The following is a 12,965-nucleotide window of genomic DNA, read 5'->3' as shown; positions in this document are numbered from 1 at the left end:
GACAGGTTAGATTAGATGCAGGAAGAATGTTCCCGATGTTGGGGAAGTCCAGAACCGGGGACATAATCTAAGGATAAGGGGTAAGCCATTTAGGACTGAGATGAGGAGAAACTTCTTCACTCGGAGTTGTTAACCTGTGGAATTCCCTACCGCAGAGAGTTGTTGATGCCAGTTCATTGGATATATTAAAGAGGGAGTTAGATATGGCCCTTACAGTTAAAGGGATCAAGGGGCATGGAGAGAAAGCAGGAAAGGGGTACTGAGGTGAATGATCAGCCATGATCTTATTGAATGTTGGTGCAGGCTCGAAGGGCCTACTCCTGCACTTATTTTCTATGTTTCTATATTTGGATTTCCAAAAGGCATTCGGTAAGGTGCCACAAAAAAGATAAGGGCTCATGGGGTTAATAGATTAACATGGATAGAGGATTGGTTAACGGATAGAAAAAAAAGAGTGTAGAAATAAACGGGTCATTTTCCAGTTGGCAGGCTGTAACTAGTGGGGTACTGCAAGAATCAGTGCTTGGGCTTCAACTATTTACAATATATATTAATGACTTAGATGAAGGGACTAAATGTAATGTATAAATTTGCTGACGATGCAAAGCTAGGTGAAAAAGTAAGCGGTGAGGGGGACACAAAAAGCCTGCAAAGAGATGTAGACCGGTTAAGGTGAGTGTGCAATAAGGTGGCAGATGGAGTATAATGTGGGGAAATATGAGGTTATTCAATTTGGTAGGAAGAATAGAAAAGTAGAATATTTTTTAAATGGTGATAAACTATTAAATGTTGGTGTTGAGAGAGATTAAGGTGTCCTGGTACAAGAAACACAGAAAGTTTGCACGCAGGTACAGCAAGCAATTAGGAAGGCAATTAGCATGTGTGCCTTTATTGCAAGGGGTTTGGAGTACAAGAGTAAGGAAGTGTTGCTACAATTGTAAGGAAGTCTTGCTACAATTGTATAGGGCTTTAATGAGACCACACCTGGAGTACTGTGCACAGTTTTGGTCTTCTTATCTGAGGAAGGATATACTTGCCTTAGAAGAAAGGTTCAGTAGATTGATTCCTGGGATGACAGGGTTGTCCTATGAGAGATGGAGTAGATTGGGCCAGTACTCTCTGGAGTTTAGAAGAATGAGAGGTGATCTCATTGAAATTGAGGAGAATTGATAGGGTAGATGCTGAGGTTGGTTCCCCCGGCTGGAGAGTCCAAAACTAGGGGGGCATAGTCTCTGGATAAGGCCATTTAAGACTGATGGAGGAATTTATTTACTCAGAAGGTTGTGATTCTTTGGAATTCTCTACCCTGAAGAGCTGTGGATGCTGAATCGTTGAGTATATTCAAGGCTGAGATAGATAGATTTTTGTACTTATGGGGAAATCAAGGGCTATGGAGTGAAGTGATAGGAAGATAGTGATAGACTTCAAAAAGATATAGACAAGCTGATGGAATGGGCAGACATGTGGCAGATTAAATTTAATGTAAAAAAATGCAAAGTGATACATTGTGGTAGGAAGATCGAAGAGAGGCAATAAAACTAAAGGGTAAAATTCCAAAGGGAATGCAGGAACATACACCTGGGGGTATATGGGCACAAATCGTTGAAGGTGGCAGGGCAGGTTGAGAAAGCGGTTAAAAGAAAGCATACGGGACCCTGGATTTCATAAAGAGAGGCATAGAGTACAAAAGCAAGGAAGTTATGATGAATCTTTATATAACACTGGTTTGGCCTTAACTGGAGTATTGTGTCCAATTCTGGGCACCGCACTTTAGGAAGGATGTGAAGGTGTTAGAGAGGATGCAGAAAAGATTTACAAGAATGGTTCCAGGGATGAGGGACTTCAGTTATGTGGATAGACTGGAGAAGCTGGGGGTTGTTCTCCTTAGAGCAGAGAAGGTTAAGAGGAGGTTTGATAGAGGTGTTCAAAATCATGAGGGGGCTAGATAGATAGAGAGAAACTGTTCCCATTGGCAGAAGGGTCGAGAACAAGGAGGACACAGATTTAAGGTGATTGGCAGAAGAACCACAGTCGACATGAGAAAAAGTTTTTTAAAAAAAAAACACAGCGAGTGATTAAGATCTGGAATTCACTGCCTGAAAAGGCGCTGGAGGCAGATTCAACTGTGGCTTTCCTGAGGGAATTGGATGTACCTGAAGAAAAGAAATCATGGCAAGGGAGCGGGACTAGCTGAAGTGCTCTTGCAGAGAGCTAGCACAGGCTCGACGGGTCAAATGGCTTCCTTCTGTACTATAACCATTCTATGATATCGGGCAGGAAAGCGGAGTGGAGGTCGAAGATCAGCCATGATCTTATTGAATGGCGGAGCAGGTTTGAGGAGCCATATGTGAGGGGCGTTGGTGAGACCACACCTGGAGTACTGCGTACAGTTTTGGTCTCCTTATTTAAAAAGGAGGTATATACTTGCATTGGAAGTAGTTCAGAAAAGGTCCACTAGGTTGATTCCCGAGATGAAGCGACTGTCATATGAAGAAAGGTTGAACAGATTGGGCCTATACTCATTGGAGTTTAGAAGAATGAGATGTGATCTTATTGAAACATATAAGATTCTGAGGGGGCTTGACAGGATAGATGCAGAGAGGACATTTCCTCTCGTGAGGGAAATCTAGAACTAGGGGGCATAATCTCAGAATAAGTGGTCGCCCATTTTAAACAGAAATGAGGAAGAATTTCTTCACTGAGGGTCGTGAATCTTTGGAATTCTCTACCCCAGAGAGTTGTGGAGACTGGGTCATTGAATATATTTAAAAGGTGGAGATAGACAGATTTTTGAACAATAAGGGAGTCAAGGGTTATGGGGAGCAGGCAGGAAAGTGGAGTTGGGGCAAAGATCAGGTCAGCTATGATCTTATTGAATGGCGGAGCAGGCTCGAGGGGCCAGATAGCCTACTCCTGCTCCTATTTCTTATGTATGGCCTACTCCTGCTCCTAATTCTTATGTAATGATGCTGGACGGGGTGGGGGCTGGTGAAAAGGAAAAGAAAGAAGGATGTCCGTCCATCATCATCTGACCTAGGGCAGGTCCTAACCCAAGACTGAATTTTTTGAGCCATTTTGTAGCGAAAACTAGCTGAGGTGGTTTCCCATTGCCTTCTTCATGGATTTTATCTTCGGAGTGACTTCTCCTAGGTGGGATACAACCAAGGATGAAGAGCTCAACCTACCCTTACAAGGACGGGATGCCACCCGCATCCACTGGATGCAAGTACCCCCACTGGACATCAATCCAACATTCAGAGCCAGTAATGTTTGTCAGGGCTGTCTGGAGTGGGACCAGAACACAACTCTGACTCAGAGGCAGGAATACTGAGCCAATGGTCACTCAGTCCGGACACGAGTACCTCAAAGTTGTTAGAGACCATATTCTAGTCTCCATTTTCCAGGGCCGTCTGGAGAGTGGCTTGAACCCTTCACCTGCTGACTCAGAGGTGGAAACGCTGCCACTAAACCAAAGGCACACTCCTAGAGATGCAGGGATGATGTAAAACAAAGCTTGGGCCCCCACTTGTTTAACTAGTGACCTCTGCTGCAAAATACATGTCTGCGGTATCAGGCTCAACTGTGATGTTGCTACAATTAAGCTGCAATTGTGGAGCAGAAATTTTCACTTGTACATAACATAATTTAGGAGATCTGAAAACTGTAAGATGCTCATCGAAAGCTGACTGCTTGGAAAGCTGGGACAATACCATTGGCCAGTACAGAGTGCCCTCTAGTGATTCAAATGAAGAACACCACACTATTTTGGAATAAAGTACAAGATAGAATATATAGACACTACTACAGATGCACACAGGTAGCAGCACTATTAAAAAAAACAGCTTTAAAAAAAAAAAGAGCTGTGTAAAACTCAGTAAACATGAAATTGGGTATAAATTAGTTCTGGGAAAATGCTTTAAAAGGAATTGATTTCCCTGAATGAATTTCCTGCAGTGAGAGAAAGTAGTTCTGCACGTGTATGTACACTCTGCTTCCCCATACTTCATAATTTCCTTTTGGATGTAGAATATGAAAAGGAAACAGGTGCAAATAAAAAAGGGTCATCGTAGGGAATTGGGGACAATTAGGATAGCAACATCCATCCCATTTATAAAGCCACCGTTAATATAAATGGACCAGTTTATAAGACCTCAGTTAACTTGCCAAGTTGAAAGCTCAGACTTGGATACCCAGTGTATTCATATAACTTGTCATTTACACTGCCAAGCTCAGATGACAGGATAGACTTTACCTTTCATTTAAAGCCACATTATGTGCCTTTGAAGTTGCTTCAAACATTACTGCACTAGAAGTTTTCTGTGAAAAATTAAATGTCCGAGGCAAATCTCTCACAAATTCTGGCAGCTTTGGGTTCACAGGGAAACTTTTCATTGAAGGCCGCAAGATACCGTTATCTAAGTTGGGAAAGAAATTGTATAGTCAGCAAATATGAAAATTACACGGTTGGTATGGTGTTATTAACAAGTTAAAAGCAAATTTATTTTGAAACTAGCAGCCAGACAAAAATGAATCACTTAATCCAAAACTCTGCACCAAGTTCCCTGCGCACCCATATGCTCACTGATCACCAATGTCTCGTGTTCAAATGGTGTCGCCCCTCCCCATCCCAAATCTCCTCCAACCATAAAACCATCCAAAAACTCCTCCTTCGCTCCACCACGAGCAGCCATGCCTTCAGTCGTCCAGGCCCCAAGCTTTGGAATGTCCTCACTAAACCTCCCCTCTTTTAAGTATCTTAGTACAGGCACCTACATTTTTGACCAAGCCTTCAGCCACCTCATCTAATATCGCCTTTGGTTCAGCGTCAATTTTTGTCCAATTACTTATCAGTCTGCTCTCCTACATTAAAAGGCACTTACATAAATGCAAGTTATCGTTATGCAAGAGTAGATAATGCGTTAAAAAAATAGCATTAGCGAAGCTGCATTTACAGCATGCAGCTGTAAAATGCGAAGTAATTATGGCAATAAATAGATTCGAGGTCTGGGGGAGGGGGAACTTTCCTCAGGAGATTGAGTGGATTGAGTAGAGTGGGTTACACAGACAGGAATGGGCTTAATGTACCCAACAGCCATTTGCCGTTCCATGCTTAGTTAAAACTTCTCACTATTTGTAATTTACCCTACAAAATCCTTACATGCATTGAGTTTACCTGTTCTGAGCATCTTGGCATTCGGGGCCTCCAATGGAGGCATGGCAGCACGTGTGTCTCTCGATCGGTAAACAGGTAATCTGGATCTCTGCATCTCTTCAAACAGACAGACAATACTATAGAAATACAACATTGTGAAGGAAGACAGACCAACACAAAGATCCAAGCAATGCTGTTGTATATTCATTTCCGACTTTAAACGTGACCTGCTTCCACATTGTGCACCCACAGTACTCCACACAGTACAGGGGCAACTCTGCAATCCCATACTCCCAGTGGGAAGCCACATTTGCAGGGAACATGGGTCAGAAAGAAAGCTACAACATTTAACCCCAATCTTATTCCTGCGTGCCCTGAAGGTAAAGAAAGAAATACTTGCATTTATATAACACCTATTGACGGCCACTGGATGTCCCAAAGCACTTGACAGCCAATAAAGTGTAGTCACTGTTGTAATATAGGAAATACGGCAGCCAATTTGCACACAGCAAGCTCCCACAAAGAGCAATGTGACAACGACCAGATAATCAGTTTTAGTGATTGAGGGATAAATATTGGCCAGGGATAACTCCCCTGTTCTTCTTCAAAATAGTGCCATAGGATCTTTTAAGTCCACCTAAGAGAGCAGAGAGGGCCTCGTTTTTACGTCTCATCCGAAAGACAGCACCCCCAATGGTGCAGCACAGGAGTGTCAGTCTAGATTTTTGTGCTCAAGTCCCTGGAGTGTTGAACCCACAACCTTCTGACTCGGAGGCGAGGGTGCTACCAACTGAGCCACGGCTGACACACAAGGATTGCAGAATTACCCCATAAATATTCATTTAATCCAAAATCTATGCAGAATGCCAGTGGCAAAGCTTTGTACCACTTATCCTGCTGGTGAAACAGTCCTTCCCCCGGAACTCTATCATTTGCTGCAGGAGCCGGACCCAAGCTGGGGTATGGTTCCAGGGTTGACCACTGACCACAGTCCTCCAGTAACTCGCTCAAGCAACACTCCACGTGCAAACATTAAGAGTGAATGTCAATCATGGAGACATCACAGCAAAGCTCAATGCCACAGTCGGGCAACTGAACAGTGATGAGGAGCGAGAAATGTGGCCAGTTGCCCTATCCCAACTCAAATCAGCTAACACATCATCGAGCAGATATTGACCCTGGGACACTTGTGTGTGACTAACAGCACCACACTTGGCGGTGCATTTATTCACTGGCCAGAGGGGTTTCCTTAACTATCAACCACAAAAATACAAGTGCACAAATTCAATGAAGCCTGGGACACAGTGCTACTCTGATCTACTCACTCAATCTGGACTTGTGCACATCTTTCGTGCCTCATCAATTTAGGTGTGCACGTGTGGGTGTATAGAAAGTAACATTTTCTGAATGGTTTGTCTGAATCCGAGAAAGAATGCAACTCCAGGTCTATTCCTAAAGAAGTAGAAGTTTCTAATCCAGTGCTCACAAACCTCCAAAACAAAGAAATAACTCCCAGCTTTTTCTTTAAAACAGGAGCACAACCCAGCTTCTTACCAGGCCACAAAGCACTGCCATTTTACTATTTTCTCCACCAGAGAATCACAGTGAGGTAACTACCAACAATAAAAAGCAATCACTTTTTATAAATCTACAGCAGAAACAGCTGATCTGCCACTGCATTTGTATGTTTGTTTTAATTTTGCAAACCTCCAAAACAATGAAATCATTCCCAGCTTTTTCTTTAAACAGGAGCACAGGTGACTGATACACACTTCCCGCTTTAAGCAGTACTACAGTCCCCATTCTTACCTCTGGAATCCACAATAGTACAAGCTCCTACTGTTCATCAGCCTTCTGCATTCCTGCTCAAAAAGCTGACAACACTGATTTCCCCTTCCCTTTTTCTTGAAGATTCTCATCACCTCACTCAAAGATCCACTCGTGTCCATGTTCCAGCTCACCCCAGGTAAATTAGTTGCGAGTTATTAATGTAAAGCACTTGTCTCTGAAACAATTAATGACTTATACCTAATTTATCTGGGGTGAACTGGGAACATGGACACAAGAGCGGAATTCCAGAGATGGGGTGTGTGACTGCCCTAGACTTGAAGGAAGTAGTCGACCGAGTGTGGCACTAAGGAGCCCAAGTAAAACTGAAGTCAATGGGGATCAGGGGAAAAACTCTTCACTGGCATAAAGGAAGATGGTTGTGATTGTTGGAGGCCAATCAGCTCAGCCCCAGGATATCACTGTACGAGTTACTCAGGGCAGCGTCCTCGGCCCGATCATCTCCAGCTGCTTATCAATGACCTTCCCTCCATTATAAAGGTCAGAAGTAATGCTCTTCCCTGATGATTGCAGTGTTCAGTTCCATTCACAACTCCTCAATAATGAAGCAGTCCCACCTGCAGCAAGACCTGGACAACATCCAGGCCAAGGCCAATAAGTGGCAAGTAACATTCATGCCACACAAGTGCCAGGCTATGACCATCTCCAACAAGAGAGAGAGCAGAACCAGCTCACCTTGACATTCATTGCTGAGTACTCCACCATCAACATTCTGGGAGTCCCCACTGACCAGAAACTCAACTGGACCAGGCTCAAACATAGTAGCTACTAGTGAAGGTCAGAGGCTGGGTATTCTGCAACAGGTGGCTCACCTCCTTAATTCCTCAAAGCCCCTACATCACCTACAAGGCACAAGTCAGAAGCGTGATGGAAATGTCTCCACTTGCAGCTACTGCACCACAAGATGCTTGATACCATTCAGGACAAAAGTAGCTCACTTGATTGGCACCTCATCTATTGGCATAAACATCTACTCCCTCCTCCACTACCAGTGTACCACGGCTGAAGCTAATCCACTCCCTCCACCACTGGTGTACCGTGGCTGCAGTTTGTACGATCTACAGAATGCATTACAGCAACTCACCAAGGCTTCTTTGGCAATAACATCCACACCCACAATCTCCACCATTTAGAGGGACAAGGGCATCAGTTGCTTCAAAACACCATCCCCACCAAGTCACACACCAACCTGACTTGGAAATATATTCACCATTGCTAGGTCAAATTCAAGGAATTTCCTACCTAACAGCAACGTGGAAGCATCTACCCCACACAGACTGCAGCAACTCACCACCACCTTCTCAAACCGATTAGGGATGGGCAATAAATACCACCTTTGCTAGTGATGCCCATATCCTAATAATAAATAAAATTATCCTATTGTCTCATTTCAAAAGCTGACAGACCTTCAATGTATTATCAGTATTTTAATTTCATCACAATTTCACCCAGAGTCAAAATCCATTCCCCGCATCTGCAATATCAGTACCCCTCACGGAAGATAAACCACAATTACTCACAGGGGATAGACCCCTATTACCCACAGTCACTACTGCCCCTTACAAGGGACAAACCATTATTACCCACTGTCACTAATGCCCCTCACAGGGGATAAACCACTATTACCCAGTCACTACTGCCCCTTACAGGGGATAAACCACTATTACCCAGTCACTAATGCCACACGGGGGTTAAACCACTATTACCCAGTCACTACTGTCCCTTACAGGGGATAAACCACTATTACCCACTGCCACTAATGCCACACGGGGGTTAAATCACTCACTATTACCCACAGTCACTAATGCCACTCACAGGGGATAAACCACTATTACCCACTGTCACTAATGCCCCTCACGGTGTACAAACCACAAATACCCACTGTCACTACTGCCCCTTATGGGGGGATAAACCACTATTACCCACAGTCACTAATGCCACTCACGGGGGGATAAACCACTATTATCCACAGTCACTAATGCCACTCACGGGGGATAAACCACTATTACCCACAGTCACTAATGCCACTCACGGGGGATAAACCACTATTACCCACAGTCACTAATGTCACTCACAGGGTGATAAACCCCTATTACCCACAGTCACTAATGCCACTCACAGGGGATAAACCACTATTACTCACAGTCACTAATGCCACTCACGGGAGATAAACCACTGTTACCCACAGTCACTAATGCTACTCACAGGGTGATAAACCCCTATTACCCACAGTCAGTACTGCCCCTTACAGGGGACAAACGACTATTACCCACATTTACTAATGCCCCCCTACGGGGAAAAAGCATTATTACTTATTGTCACTAATGCCCCTCACGGGTTATAAACCACTATTACCTGCAGTCACTAATGCCCCTCGCGGGGAATAAACCACTATTACCCAGTCACTAATGTCCCTCACGGGGAATAAACCACTATTACCCAGTCACTAATACCCCTCACAGGGGATAAACCACTATTACCCAATCACTAATGCCACTCACAGGGGATAAACCACTATTACCCAGTCACTCATGACCCTCAGGGTAATAAACCACTATTACCCAGTCACTAATGCCACTCACAGGGGATAAACCACTATTACCCAGTCACTAATACCCCTCACAGGGGATAAACCACTATTACCCAGTCACTAATGCCCCTCGCGGGGAATAAACCACTATTACCCAGTCACTAATGCCTCTCACAGGGGATAAACCACTATTACCTGTTATCTGCAACCTTCAATGTTTTCCCCCAAAAAAACCGCCGCCTCCTATTTCAAACGCGGACGCACGCGTGACGTCACTCCGGTTCGTTATTCCCAGTCACATTTTTAAAATCCACTTTTACTCTCTGAGATCTTCACCCACGTAATTATTATTTTTTCAAAAATGTCGATTATTTAAAGCGAAGGGAGAAAAAAAACCTTAAAAAAACTAGTGACGTGACGTGCGGGACCGTTGAGACGCATGCGCGTGAGCTGGCACAACAGCCGGGCGGTTGAATTTGAATTTGTCGAAGTAAACAGTCGCGAGGCGATTTGGTGGGCGGCGGCCTTCGGGCTTGAAATACGGACAGCGCCCAGGTAAGGAAGGGGTCGGTGATGGGGGTAGTGTTTGTAGCAGCCAGTACCCAGCGAGCCGGCCTGGCCGCTTTTGGACATTGTGGTTGAGCTGGCGGACCAGCCGCCCCTTTGGCATTAGGGCTGCAGCCCTTGGCCTCCTGTAAGAAAATCACGTATAAAAGTATCGGGTGTTTTTTTCTTTAGGCGTGGGATGGACAATTCCAGGAGTTCCCGCGCCCCCCTACCAGTGGCTGCGTTTCTGATGCTGGAGCACTGCTCACTGACCATTGTACTGTGTGCTGGGAAATATGAGGGAGACTGTCAAAACCCGACATTCACACAGGCCCAGGTGCATTTAAATCCTGATTCAATCTCCACCTACACTTTTGTGTATAACTGCAAATTGCTGTGGGATTAGCGTCAGATTGTTGTGAGTTCAAACTACACTCCAGAGATTTAAGCACAAAATTCTCAACCAACCTCACTAAAATAGATTATCTAGCCATTTAACACTACTGTTTATGAGACCTTGAGAATACTAGGGGACCGAGGGTCTAGCGAGAAGGGGGAACTGAGGGAAATCCTTATTAGTTAGGAAATGGTGTTGGGGAAATTGAAGGGACTGAAGGCCGATAAATCCCCAGGGCCTGATAGTCTGCATCCCAGAGTACTTAAGGAAGTGGCCCTAGAAATAATGGATGCATTGGTGATCATTTTCCAACATTCCATGGACTGTGGTTCAGTTCCTATTGATTGGAGGATAGCTAATGTAACCCCACTTTTTAAAAAAGGAGGGAGAGAGAAAACAGGGAATTATAGACCGGTTAGCCTGACATCATTGGTGGGGAAAAGGCTGGAATCAATTATTAAAGATGTAATAGCTGTGCATTTGGAAAGCAGTGACAGGATCGGTCCAAGTCAGCATGGATTTATGAAAGGGAACTCATGCTTAACAAATCTTCGAGAGCTTTTTGAGGATGTAACTAGTAGAGTGGATAAGGGAGAACCAATGGATGTGGTGTATTTGGACTTTCAAAAGGCTTTTGACAAGGTCCCACACAAGAGATTAGTGTGTAAAATTAAAGCACATGGTACTGGGAGTAATGTATTGACGTGGATAGAGAACTGGTTGGCAGACAGGAAGCAAAGCGTGGGAATAAAAAGGACCTTTTCAGAAAGGCAGGCAGTGACTAGTGGGGTGCCGCAGGGTTCATTGCTGGGAACCCAGCTATTAACAATATACATTAATGATTTAGATGAAGGAATTGAATGTAATATCTCCAAGTTTGCAGATGACACTAAGCTGGGTGGCAGTGTGAGCTGCAAGGAGGATGCTAGGAGGCTGCAGGGGGACTTGGACAGGTTGGTGAATGGGCAAATGCATGGCAGATGCAGTATAATGTGGATAAATGTGAGGTTATCCACTTTAGTGGCAAAAACAGGAAGACAGATTATTATCTGAATGCTGACAGATTTGGAAAAGGGGAGGTGCAATGAGACCTAGGTGTCATGGTACATCAGTCATTGAAGGTAGGCATGCAGGTACAGCAGGCAGTAAAGAAAGCAAATGGCACGCTGGACTTCATAGCGAGGGGATGTGAGTATAGGAGCAGGGTGGTCTTACTGTAGTTGTACAGGGCCTTGGTGAGACCACACGTTGAGTATTGTGTGCAGTTTTGGTCTCCTAATCTGAGGAAGGACATTCTTGCTATTGAGGGAGTGCAGCAAAGGTTCACCAGACTGATTCCTGGGATGGCAGGACTGACATATGAAGGAAGACTGGATTGACTAGGCTTATATTCACTGGAATTTCAAAGAATGAGAGGGGATCTCATAGAAACATATAAAATTCTGACAGGATTGGACAGGTGAGATGCAGGAAGAATGTTCCCGATGTTAGGGAAATCCAGAACCAGGGGTCACAGTCTAAGGATAAGGGATAAGCCATTTAGGACCGAGATGAGGAGACACTTCTTCACTCAGAATTGTGAACCTGTGGAATTCTGTACCACAGAAAGTTGTTGAAGCCAGTTTTAGATATATTCAAAAGGGAGTTAGATGTGGCCCTAATGGCTAAAGGGATCAAGGGGTGTGGAGAGAAAGCAGGAATGGGGTACTGAAGTTGTATGATAAGTCATGATCATATTGAATGGTGGTGCAGGCTCAAAGGGCCAAATGGCCTACTCCTGCATCTACTTTCTATGTTTCTATGTCTGCAAATTAGCTGTCTCGTTATAACAGTGATTACATTCAAAAGTACTCCGTTGTCTGTAAAGTGCTTTGAGATGTCCTGAGTTTGTGAAAGGTGTTATATAAATGCAATTCTTTCTTTGAGCTTCCTACAGTAAACCTTTAATTCACTTCCCCACCCCCACTCATTCTCTCATGTTTTGCTTTATGAACTTACTGACACACCACTTTGAATTTAGAATAAAAACAGAAAATGCTGGAAATATTCAGCAGATGAAGGCAGCATCTGTGGAGAGAGAAACAGAGCCCCAGCCGCCGCCGCCGGACCTGACCCGACCCCCGGCCACCTACCTTGAAATCATGTCTTGGGCCCGACTGGGCCCAGCCCGTTCAACCTCCCTTCTCCCTCCCCCTCCCTCCCCTCCCTTCTCCCTCCCCCTCCCTCCCCTCCCTCCCTCCCCTCCCTTCTCCCTCCCCTCCCTCCCTCCCTTCTCCCTCCCCTCCCTTCTCCCCCTCCCTCCCTCCCTTCTCTCCCTCCCCTCCCTCCCCTCCCTCTCTCCCTCCCTCTCCCTTCTCCCTCCCCCTCCCCCTCCCTTCTCCCTCCCTCCCCCTCCCCTCCCTTCTCCCTCCCCCTCCCTCCCTCCCTTCTTCCCTCCCCCTCCCTTCTTCCCTCCCCCTCCCTTCTTCCTCCCCCTCCCTTCTCCCTCCCCC

At 45.1% G+C, this 12,965-nt stretch overlaps 2 protein-coding genes across 5 annotated transcripts in view; one reads left to right on the top strand and one right to left on the bottom strand.

Moving 5' to 3' along the window:
- Nucleotides 1-9,853, bottom strand: part of knstrn (kinetochore localized astrin (SPAG5) binding protein) — a 43,708-nt gene extending 33,855 nt beyond the window's left edge. The window contains exons 1-3 of one of the 4 annotated variants that reach the window (XM_070878796.1): nt 9,726-9,853; nt 5,174-5,289; nt 4,253-4,415 (exon numbers count right to left, since the gene is read on the bottom strand). In XM_070878796.1, the coding sequence (XP_070734897.1) occupies nt 4,253-4,415; nt 5,174-5,267 (257 nt within the window). In that variant the 5' untranslated portion in view covers nt 5,268-5,289; nt 9,726-9,853. Of the gene's footprint in view, nt 1-4,252; nt 4,416-5,173; nt 5,290-6,961; nt 7,032-9,725 lie in introns of those variants that run through there. The other 3 variants (XM_070878797.1, XM_070878798.1, XM_070878799.1) reach the window with 3 other exon arrangements.
- A 139-nt stretch (nt 9,854-9,992) lies between these two features.
- Nucleotides 9,993-12,965, top strand: part of knl1 (kinetochore scaffold 1) — a 170,106-nt gene continuing 167,133 nt past the window's right edge. The window contains exon 1 of the mRNA XM_070878795.1: nt 9,993-10,085. The gene's annotated coding sequence lies outside the window, so the exon portion shown is untranslated. The remainder of the gene's footprint in view (nt 10,086-12,965) is intronic.

This window comes from Pristiophorus japonicus, chromosome 4 (assembly GCF_044704955.1).
Source record: "Pristiophorus japonicus isolate sPriJap1 chromosome 4, sPriJap1.hap1, whole genome shotgun sequence".
In the NCBI taxonomy this organism is placed as follows: domain Eukaryota; kingdom Metazoa; phylum Chordata; class Chondrichthyes; family Pristiophoridae; genus Pristiophorus; species Pristiophorus japonicus.
Note: the sequence above shows the minus strand (reverse complement) of the source record. Positions and strands in the feature narration are given on the sequence as shown.